Source organism: Schistocerca piceifrons, chromosome 2 (genome assembly GCF_021461385.2).
Source record: "Schistocerca piceifrons isolate TAMUIC-IGC-003096 chromosome 2, iqSchPice1.1, whole genome shotgun sequence".
Classification (NCBI taxonomy): Eukaryota; Metazoa; Arthropoda; class Insecta; order Orthoptera; family Acrididae; genus Schistocerca; species Schistocerca piceifrons.
Window position 1 is genome coordinate 694,510,049 of NC_060139.1, and position 13,681 is coordinate 694,523,729.

General features: G+C 41.9%; 1 protein-coding gene across 1 annotated transcript in view; it reads right to left on the bottom strand.

Annotated features, from left to right (window-relative positions):
• LOC124775754 (schwannomin-interacting protein 1 homolog) overlaps positions 1 to 12,600 on the bottom strand; it is an 810,951-nt gene extending 798,351 nt beyond the window's left edge. Inside the window, exon 1 of the mRNA XM_047250583.1 lies at positions 12,466 to 12,600. Within this exon, the coding sequence (XP_047106539.1) occupies positions 12,466 to 12,600 (135 nt within the window). The remainder of the gene's footprint in view (positions 1 to 12,465) is intronic.
• Between the last annotated feature and the right edge of the window lie 1,081 nt (positions 12,601 to 13,681).

A 13,681-nucleotide genomic window follows, 5' to 3' on the forward strand; every position in this document is an offset into this window, starting at 1 on the left:
CAGGGCGTCACGCTTTTGCATCATTACAGTAGAATACTGTGGGCGCCTATGATCCAGATTTCGAAGTACTACGTCGCAGTGGGAGACAGTTACGGCGCTTGGACGAAATGATCCTGTAATTGTTTTGCATAGTGAAGTTCGGTGAGACAAATACGGAGTGGATGATTTGACTACATGTTATGTCCCCCCCCCCCCTCACCCCCTGCACTTACGAATAACCACGTATTTTGTGGTGTCACCGCCAGACACCACACTTGCTAGGTGGTAGCTTTAAATCGGCCGCGGTCCATTAGTACATGTCGGACCCGCGTGTCGCCACTGTCAGTAATTGCAGACCGAGCGCCGCCACACGGCAGGTATAGAGAGACTTCCTAGCACTCGCCCCAGTTGTACGGACGACTTTGCTAGCGACTACACTGACGAAGCCTCGCTCCTTTGCCGAGCAGATAGTTAGAATAGCCTTCAGCTAAGTCCATGGCTACGACCTAGCAAGGCGCCATTAGCCTTACATAGCAATTGATACTTATCGTATAAAGCATGTTTCATCAAGAACGATGTATACAACAAGGATGGATTAAAGTTAAGTATTCCAAAAGCTACGTACTTTTCTTTATAGCATTCATTACGTATCCTGTTTCAGACCTCACGCCATCCTTCGTGTGTTTATAGCGTGCATTGCGGTCCCCTCAAATCACACTGTGTCGGCACTTCTGTCGACACATCATATTTCATATTGCGCTGCAACGTTATGCCTGATGTTTAATCTACGTAACTGTGTCAAGGAGCACATCACTAATAATGTATTCGAACGTTAGCTGATTGTTTCTCCTACTCATGTGCATTGCCGCCTTTAAAGCAAGCTGCGATTCGTCACACCAAATCGATATTCTCCCTAAGTCATCCAGTGCCCTCCTACAGCCACTCAAAGATGACAGTTCTCTGTACAGTACAGCGTTATCCTTAACATTATTCGACATAACGAGTCATAAACATAGCATTTTAACGTGTGCAAGATAGGACCTCTGATATCCATTGAATGGTTTAGGGACCCAATCGAAATTTTAAATTTGGTGGCCGGACGAGTGTCTGGAGCTGCAACACCGGACACGTCTCTTCTGTAGGACAGGTGATACGCGTGGTGACGACGATCCAGAAACAGTCGTCACCCCTAAACGTCATTCGTTGGGCATAAGATGGGCGGGGGCTACCCAGCACGCGGCTGCCTGCGTCACCAATGGCTTAATTGTAGTGGATTCACATGGAGCAGCCTCTGTTTACGGCAGCGAAGAAAGGATAGCGGTTCACACGCGCCCCCATCTCCTCAGTTTGCAGCTGAGCACTGTTCCACCGCGTGGGCAATGCCCATGGTACCTGATATCCACTGCGCACTGGTCCTCCACACAAGGACAGCATCACCTTCTCTTTAAAATAATCAGCCAGAACATTATGACCACCGACCTACTATCAATATAAACCCGTCTATGCGATAGCAAACTCACCGGGCGATGAATAACTGCTAATCAGACACACGGGTAGTATTAGTGAGCGTGCTGTCCCTGTGTAGAATGGGGAAGGCGCGCGATCTATCTGAATTTGACCGAGAGCAGATTGCGATGCTCCGGAGGCTCGGCAATGCTCCGGAGGCTCGGCACGAGTATTTCGGAAAATGCACGCCTTGTCGGTGTTCGAGACTGCTGTGGTGAGTGTCTTCCACATGTGGCTAAACCAATGTGAAACCACGTCCAGAATATATGGGGGTGGGCGTCAACTCCTCATTACAGACGTCGAACGTCATAGGCTGAACAGACTGGTATAAAAGGGCAGGCGGCGAACTGTGGAGGAACTAATATTAGACTTTAATGCCAGGCAGACTACAAGTGTGTCTGAACACACAATGCACCGAACGCTCGTAATGATTAATCTCCGCTGTCGACGACCCATGAATGTGCCAATGTTAAAAACACGACGTCGGTAACTATGATTGAAATGGGCACGTGGCCATTGGCACCGGACGTTGAGGCAGTGGTAGAGCGTTGCATGGTCTGATGAATTGAGATACCTGCTTCACCCAAAGTCTTCTAGTCCAGGTGGTGTTGCTTCTCCATGCCGAAGGGAGCGTGCGATTCCGTTGTCTTCCAGGCGAACAACTCCTCGATACGTGTATTGTGACATGGAGACAAGCTGGTGGCGCCTCTATTATGTTCTAGGGAAGATTCACGCGTGAATCCGTGGTTCCAGTGGAGCTTGTGCAAAGCACAATGACGGCCAAGGAGTATCGTAAAGTGGTTGAAAACCACGTACACCCCTTCGTGGCGGTCATGTTTCCCGCCAGCGCTGGTATGTTCCAACAAGACAATGCGCCATGTCACATGGCCAGGAGTGTGATGGAGTGGTTCGAGGAACACAGTGACAACTGATGTACTAAACCCCAACTCGCCAGATGTTAACCTGAACACATCTGAGATGTGATTGAATGTGGTGTCAGAGCTCATCGCCCCCCTCCCCGGAATTTACAGGAATTGGGTGACGTGCATGTGCAGATGTGGTGCCGAAAGTGGACCTACCGGCTATTAACCAGGTGATCATAAAGTTCTGGTTGATAAGTAAGTGTATGTGACCCATTATTTGCAGTTTGTACCATAGGGACTGTCTTGTCTGTACAAAATCCAGCAAACACCTTTTTCTCTGACATTCGGTGTACTAATAACCAGTCCCTTAATATGGGAGAGGACATGGAGGAAAATTAATTACATGGCTAAGTGAGATGCTTCGTAAATGGCATAGTTATAGTGAATAGTAGGCAGGTGACAGAACTGACACAAGAGTACAAAGTAAATGAGGGTACAAGGTTGGCTTCATTAGATTTAATCAAACTGCTGCGCTTTACGATATTAGAAGCCATCACTTGAGGTGAAATTGTTGGTTTCATGACCAGTTTCGACTGTAACTAGTTGTCATCCCGAGTTGTCGTCGACGTATAATCTGTACTGATGTACCTCTTTTTGCTCCTGTACTCCTTATTGGTGTTATGGCTACTTTATATATGTGATAAACCGTTGTGGAGCTGTATTATTATAACTAGTATGCCCTCAGCATCGAGGCTGATGCGTAATTATGATTCTAGCGAATCTGTGAATGACAAACAGTCATTGTCGAAACTGGTCGTGAAATTAACTAATTTATCTTGCAATTACAACACATTCCCACGGTTTTTGCTCTCAGTTGATGCAGAGGAATTGCATGTTATTCACTAGTTTTTGTTTTATCGTCAGGTAGCTATTTATTAATAAGAACCCAATTTACATTCTTCTAGACATTGCCCATATAACTAGTTGCAGCCAATAACACCTATCCCGGGTGATATTTCATTGGCGATAAACATTCCTATCTCCATATTTCGAAGAGGGAAAGGTATTCCCGCCTATGCATAAATTAACCACTTTTGAAATCCGTGCAAACAAATGTATTCCGCAGTTCAGGTTCACGTGTAATATGGTGTCTGGGTAAAAATAAAGCAGTGATAATCACTAATTCTGTTCAGATACAAATAAAGTATTCTCTTGGAAATTAATTTGTATTTAATTCCTGTTAGGATTAATGCGGAATTACATCCTTGGCAACGGAAAATTTTGCAACATGAAGCCAGTAATAGCAGAGAATAACAATAATAGAAGATCCGTGCACACTCAACAGGTTTGTTTAACGATAAAGAAATTTTCGATTTTAAATGTTTACTACAAATTCCACGCATATAACTAACTTTCATGGCTCTGCAGGATGCGTCCGTAATTCAGAGCTTTCATATTGTAGATTCCATAACTTATAACAAAAAAAAAAAAAAAAAAAAAAAAACAAAAAAAAAAAAAACGCTATCGACAATTCCCCGACGAAGTCGCTTAAAGCCACTGGAAACTACAAGTAAAGCATTTACTTCTAGCCTTTATCTGGGCAACTAAGCAGTGCATTTTGGTGCTTCTGTGCTGCGTGGTTATAAAAGCTCCCTTTTACTGAGATACAGAGTAGCATTTTCGTGGAAGAACTTCGGTTGCGACGGATTAAAGTACTTAAAACTTTTCTCAGCGCGGACAAACCATTTTTCCATCAAGTATCGACCAGACGATTTTGCACGGCTGAATGCTTTATAGGTCATTTGTGGAAGTAAAAGATCTTCCGTAACGAATCTGGAAGTTGATAACATAGTTGATTACTCCTTAATTTTCAGTCGTGTTCAAGAGGCCATCCACAGCACGAACATTAACGTAATGAAGCGAGGCTTTTCGGTAAAATGTCCGTGACGAGCGTTCCTGCAAAATATAAGGTTTCAAATCTCTTAAAGACACCTTCTAAGAGATGGTCACACTGATTAAAAAATTACAGATATTTTCCAAAGCATATGCCTACCGCAGTTACATTAAGTTAAACACTATGTCTCCTCTTAAGAATATGTGTAATCTGTCATATTAACGATACATTTCGAGTTCTGCGAGTCTATCTCCTGATGAAAATTCTGTTTTTAAAGAGCTTAAATTGCTCTTAGGATTTTCCGACCTGGAAAATCGTTCGATTGAGTAAATGGGCACAAGATTTTCGAAATTCTAAGGTAAATACGGGTAAACTATAGGGAGACACGGGCAATATACAGCATGTACAAGGTCCAAGAGGGAATAATAAGAGTGGAAGACAATGAATGAAGCCGGCCGCGGTGGTCTAGCGGTTCTAGGCGCCCAGTCCGGAACCGTGCGACTGCTACGGTCGCAGGTTCGAATCCTGCCTCGGGCATGGATGTGTGTGATGTCCTTAGGTTAGTTAGGTTTAGGTAGTTCCAAGTTCCAGGGGACTGATTGACCACAGATGTTAAGTCCCATAGTGCTCAGAGCCATTTGAACCATTTGAACAATGAATGAAAAAAAGGCTGTGAAACAGGGATGTAGTCTTTCCCCCCTTACTATTCAATCTCTACATCAAAGAGGCAATGATGGAAATAAAAGAGGTTGAAGAGCAGAATTAAAACTCAAGGTTAAATGACATAAATTATAAGATTCGCTGGTGACATTGGTATCCACAGTGAAGGTGAAGAAGAATTACAGGATCTGCTGAATGGAACGAGTTATCTAACGAGTACAGAATATGGATTGAGAGTAAATCAAAGGAAGAGCAAAATAATGAGAAGTAGCGGAAGAGAAAACAGCGAGAAACTTATCAGCACTGATGGTCAAGAAGTAGATGAAGTTAAAAAATACTGCTACCTAGGCAGCAAAATAACCAATGACGGACGAATGATGATGATTGGTTGGTGGGGCGCTCAATGGCGCGGTTATCAGCGCCCGTACAAATTCCCAAACTTTGATCAATCCAATCTCACCACTTTCATGAATAATGATGAAATGATGAGGACAACACAAACAACCAGTCATCCCGGGGCAGGTGAAAATCCCTGACCGCGCCGGGAATCGAAGCCGGAACCCCGTACTCGGGAAGCGAGAACGCGACCGCGAGCCCATGAGCTGCAGACAATGACGGAGTATTGGGTACTATGAAACATAGGTCTTAATCCGAGGAAGAAATTTCTGAGAATGTACGTTTGGAGCACGGCATTGCATGGTAGTGAAGCATGGACTGTGGGAACCACGGAAAAGAAGGGAATCGAAGCATTTGAGTTATGGTGCTACAAAAGAATAATGAAAATTAGGTGGATTGATAAGGTAACGTATGAGGAGGCTCTGCACAAAATCGGAGAAAAAGGAATATAGGGAAAACACTGAGAAGAAGAAGGTACAGGATGATAGAACACCTGTTTAGACGCTAGGGATAACTTCCATGGTACTAGAGGGAGCTGCAATGGGTAAAGACTGTAGGAAAGGACAAAGATTGGAATACATCCAGCAAATAATTGATGGTGTAAGTTGCAAGTGCTACTCTAAATGAAGAGGTTGGTGGTTGGCACAGGAAAGGAATTCATGGTGGACCGCGTCAAACCAGTCAGAAGAATGAAGGGAAAAAAATTGCTCTTAAAGTCTAGGTCTTATTAAGACAGGAGTAATACTTGTTGTTTTTGATACTCCAGAGTCAAAGATTTGGAACGAAGCAGTTCGTCTAGCCTTGGCACAAAAACTGATCAAGAATAAAATACGAAAATTTTAAAATAAACTCAAACTTTTGTATGCTACTAGAATATTTGTATTAGAGTTTGCATTTTGTAGCAGGTAACATACTATTTTGTAGTTACGCAGTTAAACATGTCGTCACGTATTTAGCTCCACTTTTGTTATGTCCGCAATGTAGCAATGCCGTGACGGACCTACGTCCGAAATCGATCACTGGGTATAACGAACACCTGTCATAAACGTATTGTTATGGCTTATGGATTTTTTGGAGGTAATGATTTAAGCAAATACAGTAAAGAAGCTATAGACATCCGAAATATTGATACAAATAAGTATCGCCGTTGTTTATAGCAGGCAAAAGTAATGTATACTTGCCGTCAAAGAAATGTTCAAATGTGTGTGAATTCGGTGCCTAGGCTTACACACTACTTAAAGTAACTTAAACTGACATATGCTAAGAACAACACACACCCATGCCCGAGGGAGGACTCGAACGCGCGGCTGCCGTCAAAGTTCCCATTCCTCTCTCTTGCGTTGGCTTACCGTAAAATTCCTATAAAGAAGTTTCGATTGTTATTCGAATTACATATCTCAGGAAATAAAAAGATCAGGCGTCTACTGGCTTTCACGATATATCTCCATCTATGGTACATCAACTGAAGCCACTATAGAGAATACAAGAACGGTTGGAAAATCCATGAAAATGAAGTACGCACCATGTATTTCTTATGTTAAGTAACAATGTAGTTACGGCATTACTTTAGAAATATCTAAGGATTCCTTTTTTACCTTCCACTGGGAATTGAAATGCCGAAGTTCCACTTTAACGTCTCATGACCATTTTTGGAGTTACCAGAACTATCAGATTCAATGTTGATGAAGCCCAGAGTATTTCACGACTTATTAACTAAGTTATAGATACATCCAGTACCTATAAAATAGTAGTGAAACATTACCTTTGCATTTAGTGTTTTTAATACGTATTTAATACGTATTTAATTCTTCTTTTAACTGTGAAATTAAAAAAAATTAAGTCATATTTCTCTGTACGATTCGTTCAATAATTATGTATAGTATACACTTGTGTTAAAAAGAAACCAGATCTTTTTTTTGGGGGGGGGGGGGGAGGAAGAGGAGGAGGGAGGGATCATCGCTGTTGAACGGAAACTTTGTCGCTTTTTAAATAACTAGCTCCACGCGTAGCAAGTTGTTCCAAGCAAGTTCGTACACAGATGCAAGTGACCAACAGAGCGGATGAAATGCATGGGGAGTTTAATTCTATTTTGTACGTAATTCTGTGGACCTATCCAACAGGGAGCAGGTTTTATAAGATAAACAATTTTATATTTAAACTGTATGTTAGCACAATTTACGAATCTCTCAGAAATCCCGTAGTCACGTCTGTAGCGATCATCTAAAAGTTAATATGAGTATTAAGACAAATTGTAAGGTAACGATGGAGCAATTCTTCAAAATGCACACAAACGAAAATGGTGGTAGAGACTTTTTTCAATGGGTAGCTTTGCATAGTTTCCGTACTGCGTGGACGTCGTGCTTTTGTTCGTCGTATGTCCTAGTTTTTTTAGAGTCTAAATTTTGGAGAGCTGCATCCCACAAGCTTTCGAGAACCGCTGGTGTAATCAGTGAATATTAGTCCACGTAATTTTCGGTCAGTATCGAAGGAAACACGACATAAAGTGGTTCATCTTTGTTCGTAAGGTATGGGATTCCTCTGTTATACTATTTACTTGCGCTATACATTATCATGCGTTTGCATTAGCTATCTGAAAAACCTCGAAGAACTAATAACTGGTTTGTAATAAGATGAAGCATAGTGGAGCATATGGAATAAAATTTAATGTCATAATTACAGGTATCCAGCATTTCCTAATTGCCAGAGAGAGCCATGACTGGTATAAAGCTATTTTTTTTTTACAAATGCTTGGTCATTTTAATAAAAAGTTATAACAACGGATTTATTACATTACTAGCTAACAAACGTGGCATTGCCTGGGTAGTCATTGGCCAATTTTCTATAAGAAATGCAAACAAAAAATACAGTTGTGTTTGTATGAATTATCGACAAAATTTCTTTTCCATGTATTCGAAAAAACAGCTTTGAAATTATGAAAAATTTGTACAAAGAAATATGCATAACGCACAGATGTATAAGTACAGCATTCAAATCAAGGAAAATAGTCCAGAATAGTTTCTGTACGTTGAGCGCAGCTGCTTCGCGTCTCTACGACGCAATTTTGTAAATGTCTCTATAGCAACGTCTCTTCATAGATCTATAGACTGCTATCGTTTTCGCTTGCACCCGTTTTCGCTTACTGCCGTTTGCGCTTGCCAGTTAAATGTGGTCGAAAGTGTTGCTAGGCGTCAGAAATTTCCTTCCGTTAAAACGACTGTAGAAGTGTCTCAGCAGTAACGAATAAATGTATTAAAACTTCATGGATGATGCGGCATTTTTTCAAGTTTCTCAGTGTTTATGAGGCCACATCTCTTAAATTATGTGTCGTACAATGATACATTTGTGTAGTTATATTGAGCGGCCCATTTGGATAGTGTCAGCGAAATACGTTAGAAATAGAATTAGCATCAAAGAAGTAATAAATTTAAACGTTATGGATAATGCGGCAGTTTTTCATTTGTCTCAGTCTTTATGACGTGATATCTCCTTAACTATGATATGTATGTGGTTCTTACTCCCACAGTGATCGTTGCCTAACAATAAGGGATATGTGTACAAAGTCTGGTTGAAATCGGTCCAATGGATGTGGATCATGCACACACATGGCTGGCTCTGAGCACAATGCGACTTAACTTCTGAGGTCATCAGTCGCCTAGAACTTAGAACTAATTAAACCTAACTAACCTAAGGACATCACACACATCCATGCCCGAGGCAGGATTCGAACCTGCGACCGTAGCGGTCGCTCGGCTCCAGACTGTAGCGCCTAGAACCGCACAGCCACTCCGGCCGGCATGCACACATATATACATATATTTTTATAATATGTATGGATTATCTAGTGAAAATTGTCGTGTGAAATCTAAGGACGACGTTTTCCTGAATGAATACACACGGTATGCGTGCGCTATTAACTTTTAAATCCTTATCGAGTCGATAGTGAAGTTTCAAAATGACAAAATGACCGTAATCAGTAAAGGGCCCATTGACGTTTCAGCCCACATTTCCGCGGTTTCCCGCCATTTTTTTTTTACACCGCTCAAAAACACTTTCATAAGTGTAATATTAAAATGTAGTGATATGAATGGAATCGAAAGTTGTCTCACTGTGCCAACACTGGTTTCCGCTGAGTTTTAAAAACCTTCTCCTTTCGTGAAAATTGAGATGTATATATTCATTTCTCTGTCAGTACCTTCTCATCTTTTTATAAAGATGTATCATTGTAATTAGGAAGTTACTTTGAAATAATGTACAGAAATCTGAGAGGAAACAACAGATAATGCAAGGAGAGAGAATTTAACGTATGTAATCGGGTATTATACGAGCTACACAAGTAAGAAAACTTGTAAATGAAACGGAAAATGCGGATCGTTAATACAATTATGCATATACTTTCGACAAATAGATGATGAAACGTAGAAACAAATACACCCAGGAAAAAGGTTAGTTCTAAACGTTATTGAATATTTTGACCTCTTTGTGATAACAGAACACGTAATCACGTATTTCTGTGGAGGGCTTACGAAACATAATATTAAGCCGTATGTAGGGTGCCGTCTCTCTTGGGACTGTTCCTATGCTTTGTGGGTCCGGAAGCAGTAGCGACAAGTGCTGACGGAGTATACTGAAGTAGTACCTACTCATACTTTTTTTGAATAACCTACCAGCACACTAATATCTTTAAAGCAAACCGCAGTCTACTTCTTGCTTTGTGGCTGGGCCGTCTATGTGATATTTACATTTCATTTTTCCTCACTTTGTTGTCTGGCATGCTTGTATGGCGGCTGGGTGCTACTATGACTCATCTGCTCAGTACAACATACGTATTGTGAACCAACTTTTCATTGCTATACATTTCTCTGCGAATGGTCAGTCTCTAAATCAGACCGACACCTTTCAAGCCCTAGCTATAACGAGTGTTTCAAAGGTCCCTTTACTTTGAATTTTTCTGAGCAGACCGTATAGATATCGTTTGAGATAGAAAGCCGTAATCGGGAAACATACTGTCTCCGTGCTACAGGAGCAACACCGTCTCCTGTCTGCCCGTGTATAGTGCGTTGAAGAATAAAAGTCACTTTTTGTGTCTCTCGTAACCAGAAGACTGACATTATGGCAATGTACAGTGCCAAGGCACGGGCGAAACGTTAGTTTCAAGTATCACATTACGCACTGTCTCTTATTCCACCAGCTGTCCGGATTCTTTTTCCCTGTTATGTGGTATATTGTTACTTTAGGTACTTGGCTACAGATGTGACATTTACCAACGTTAACTGGTAGCGCTCTATCATCCAGCAGACAAGGGACAGTGGAAAGTATTATTTTACACGTTTGTTGCTGTGACAGAGAGATATGGATTCCTATCCAAATGATAGCTCTATGGTTATTTTTTTACCAAGTCCTCTAAGTACACAACGGTACGCTACAAACAACCTTTTCAATCACGTGATCAACTTGGAATTGTGTAATAGCCTGGTCTGTTATGAATATAAAGGCAGGTCATTATTACAATGAAATCAGATGGCGAAAAACTGTCGTCTGTTTCCTTTGTGCTTTAGACGAATAACTGACGCGGTAAGAGGAGGAATGGAATCGTTCATATCGAAGTCAAGAAATATTGTGTGAATAAATAATCTTGTTTCAGACTAGAGAACTGCTTAACAAATTCATCGAATTTGATAAAAACTGATTTCACGTTTTACGGCAACACACACACAGCACATCACTGAATCCATTCGCAACGACAATCAACGGCAAGAAATCAACCAAATAACCCCCAAAATAAGAGCTGAGGAAACTACTTGAGCTTAAGAGAGATTCGGTAACGTGGATAGCGATTCCATAACGAGAGCATTAGAAGGTAAACAGCGAATGGACGAGAACAACTGTAATTCTACATCGATGAATCCACAGACGTAGCGTGTTCTTTCCGCAGAATTTCTTATACTGTGACTAACAAGAGTGACGCCGAAATACAATGTGGAACAAGCAAACTGTTGCAGTGGTCTTCATGTTCTGTTCTACACTCAGTATGAGGAGTATTCTGTGGACAAATGGACAGAGGTTTAGCGATTCCATTCTGTTTAAACCGTGCTCGTGAATGACGTAATATTTGAGGGAATCGGGGTACTTATTCCAAAACTTGCGTGGTCTTGTTTAGTAAAGCTCTAAGAAGACATCTCCGTAGATGGGAACGTTGTTAATAGTTTTTAAATGAAGAGGCGTTTGAGTTTATGTTTACACACTGCTGGTAATCTTAGTAATTTACACCAGTTAAAGAAATACACTCTCTCCTGAGGTCTGAACAAGACAAGAGTTGCAGAATAATGAAATACGACATAATGTCACTAGAGGTATTTATAGTTATAAATAGAGCCATTGGCGTGTCATCGTTGTAGTTTATGTATTCAGGCAGCTAATTAATTGGCCCTATAGCGGTGAATGCAGCATTTTTCAAGCATGTGTTACTTTCAATAAGTAACAGTGAAGTTCTTATTCGCCTAAAAAAATTGCGTCCGTTTTACAGCAAAATATACGTCTAAGTTTGAGGACTTCGACAAGAGAAGTTAATGGGGGTATGTCGGATAGGCAACGCAGTACACCATGTTACGAGTGAATTAAGTTACGGGTGGAAGGCATGAGCAGAGCGGGAAGCATAATCAATGTGTCAGTTTTACAGCTTATGTAAGTGGATTAAGCTCCATGTGAAACCGTGTTGCGCGAATGGCTGAAGAATAGTGATAGGGGTGTCAGTTTGCATCGCGAAACTGTATGCAGCCACACTGCGTCGCCACGCCTACCGCGAACCGATCCACCTTTTTTTCGCAACCCAGCACACTAACTGTCAAAGAACGACTTTTCCGGTTGTAACTTTGCCAGAAAAGTCACCCCCAGAGATTTATTTTTGCTTGTCGCTCAACAGCAATTTCTGTGGGTTCTCTTAAAAAATGGAAAATAGTAATGTGAGTTTTTTAGTTCAAAGCAATTATGGTAGTTCCAGAATGTATGGGCGTTTGTTCAGTGGGAACAAGTTATTATCTCCAAGATATTCTGACCGACACGTAGGGAAGCTGGCTGGCTAAGTTGCGAGGAAGTTTGCGACAGGGATAAGTGGACACGCGGAGAGTGACTGACGCGGGCGTGTACAGTCCGTGTCACGGCAGCACGCACCTCTTTCGGTGTGACCCGCGCCTTGACGTAATGACAGTTGGCGTCGGCGGCCGAGACGCTGGCCTTGGCGGCGATGGAGCAGGAGGCGGTACCGCCGACGCCGCCGCCTCCGCACTGCACCAGAGCGGCGAACATGCCGAGAGCTGACGCGACTGCTCACTGGCTGCCCGCCTCTTACATCACCGCGCTGTGCTGCGGCGCGCGCGGGCCGGTGGCGGGAAGTGCACTGAGTTAAGGCGACGCGACGCCTCCCGCCGCCAGGAGCGCCACCGTCGCGTCACGTGACGCTCGAGCAGCACACGTTCCGGTGCGTCGCTCGCGGCCGTTCCGCTTCCGGTACGTCTCTAGCATTATGAACTCACATCAACTGTCATCGTATAAAATATTCACGTTGTTCACTTTGCAGCACTCAGTAGATTGTCACACTCGAAACTAGGTAATAATCCAGAGTAAATGCTCATCCACCACCGCTATTTTGCTATATTTGAAAACACCAGCAGAGGGAAAAGAATATTTCGAGCAAAAGTAATTTTTGGTCTGAAACTCTGATTCCAGAAGGAATCAACAAATTTCGATTCCAACAAATTCCAGAATAACAATAACCCAAGGCTTAAACAAAAAGGAAATTATTAATTTGCTGAACTTCTGCAACAAAATAATGTGCACTTTGGTAACAACAAATCTTAAAATTAAAGTTATCTTCCCAAAGAGACAAAACAGGGTACATTTAGTTTTAGAAATCGAGCTCCCACGTATAAGACAGCTTCATACACCTGATTATTCCACAAATGAGTTAACAAGTTGTAAGCAGGCTGTTTAGGTTTTTATATTGGTAACGCCACGTAGCGTTCTGTATGAAAATCACTGGCTGTACTGTGTGCAGTCTGTGGCTGGTTAGCATTGTTGGAATAGTCACCATTGTAGTGTTGGGCAGTTGGTTGTTAACAGCGCGTAGCACTGCGCAGTTGGAGGTGTGCCGCCAGCAGAGGTGGATGTGGGGAGAGAGATGGCGGAGTTTTGAGAGCGGATGATCTGGACGTGTGTCCATCAGAGACAGTAAATTTGTAATACTGGATTTCATGAACTGACATATATATTATGACTTTTGAACACTATTAAGGTAAATAAATTGTTTGTTCTCGATCAAAATCTTTCATTTGCTAACTATGCCTATCAGTAGTTAGTGCCTTCAGTAGTTTTAATCTTTTATTTAGCC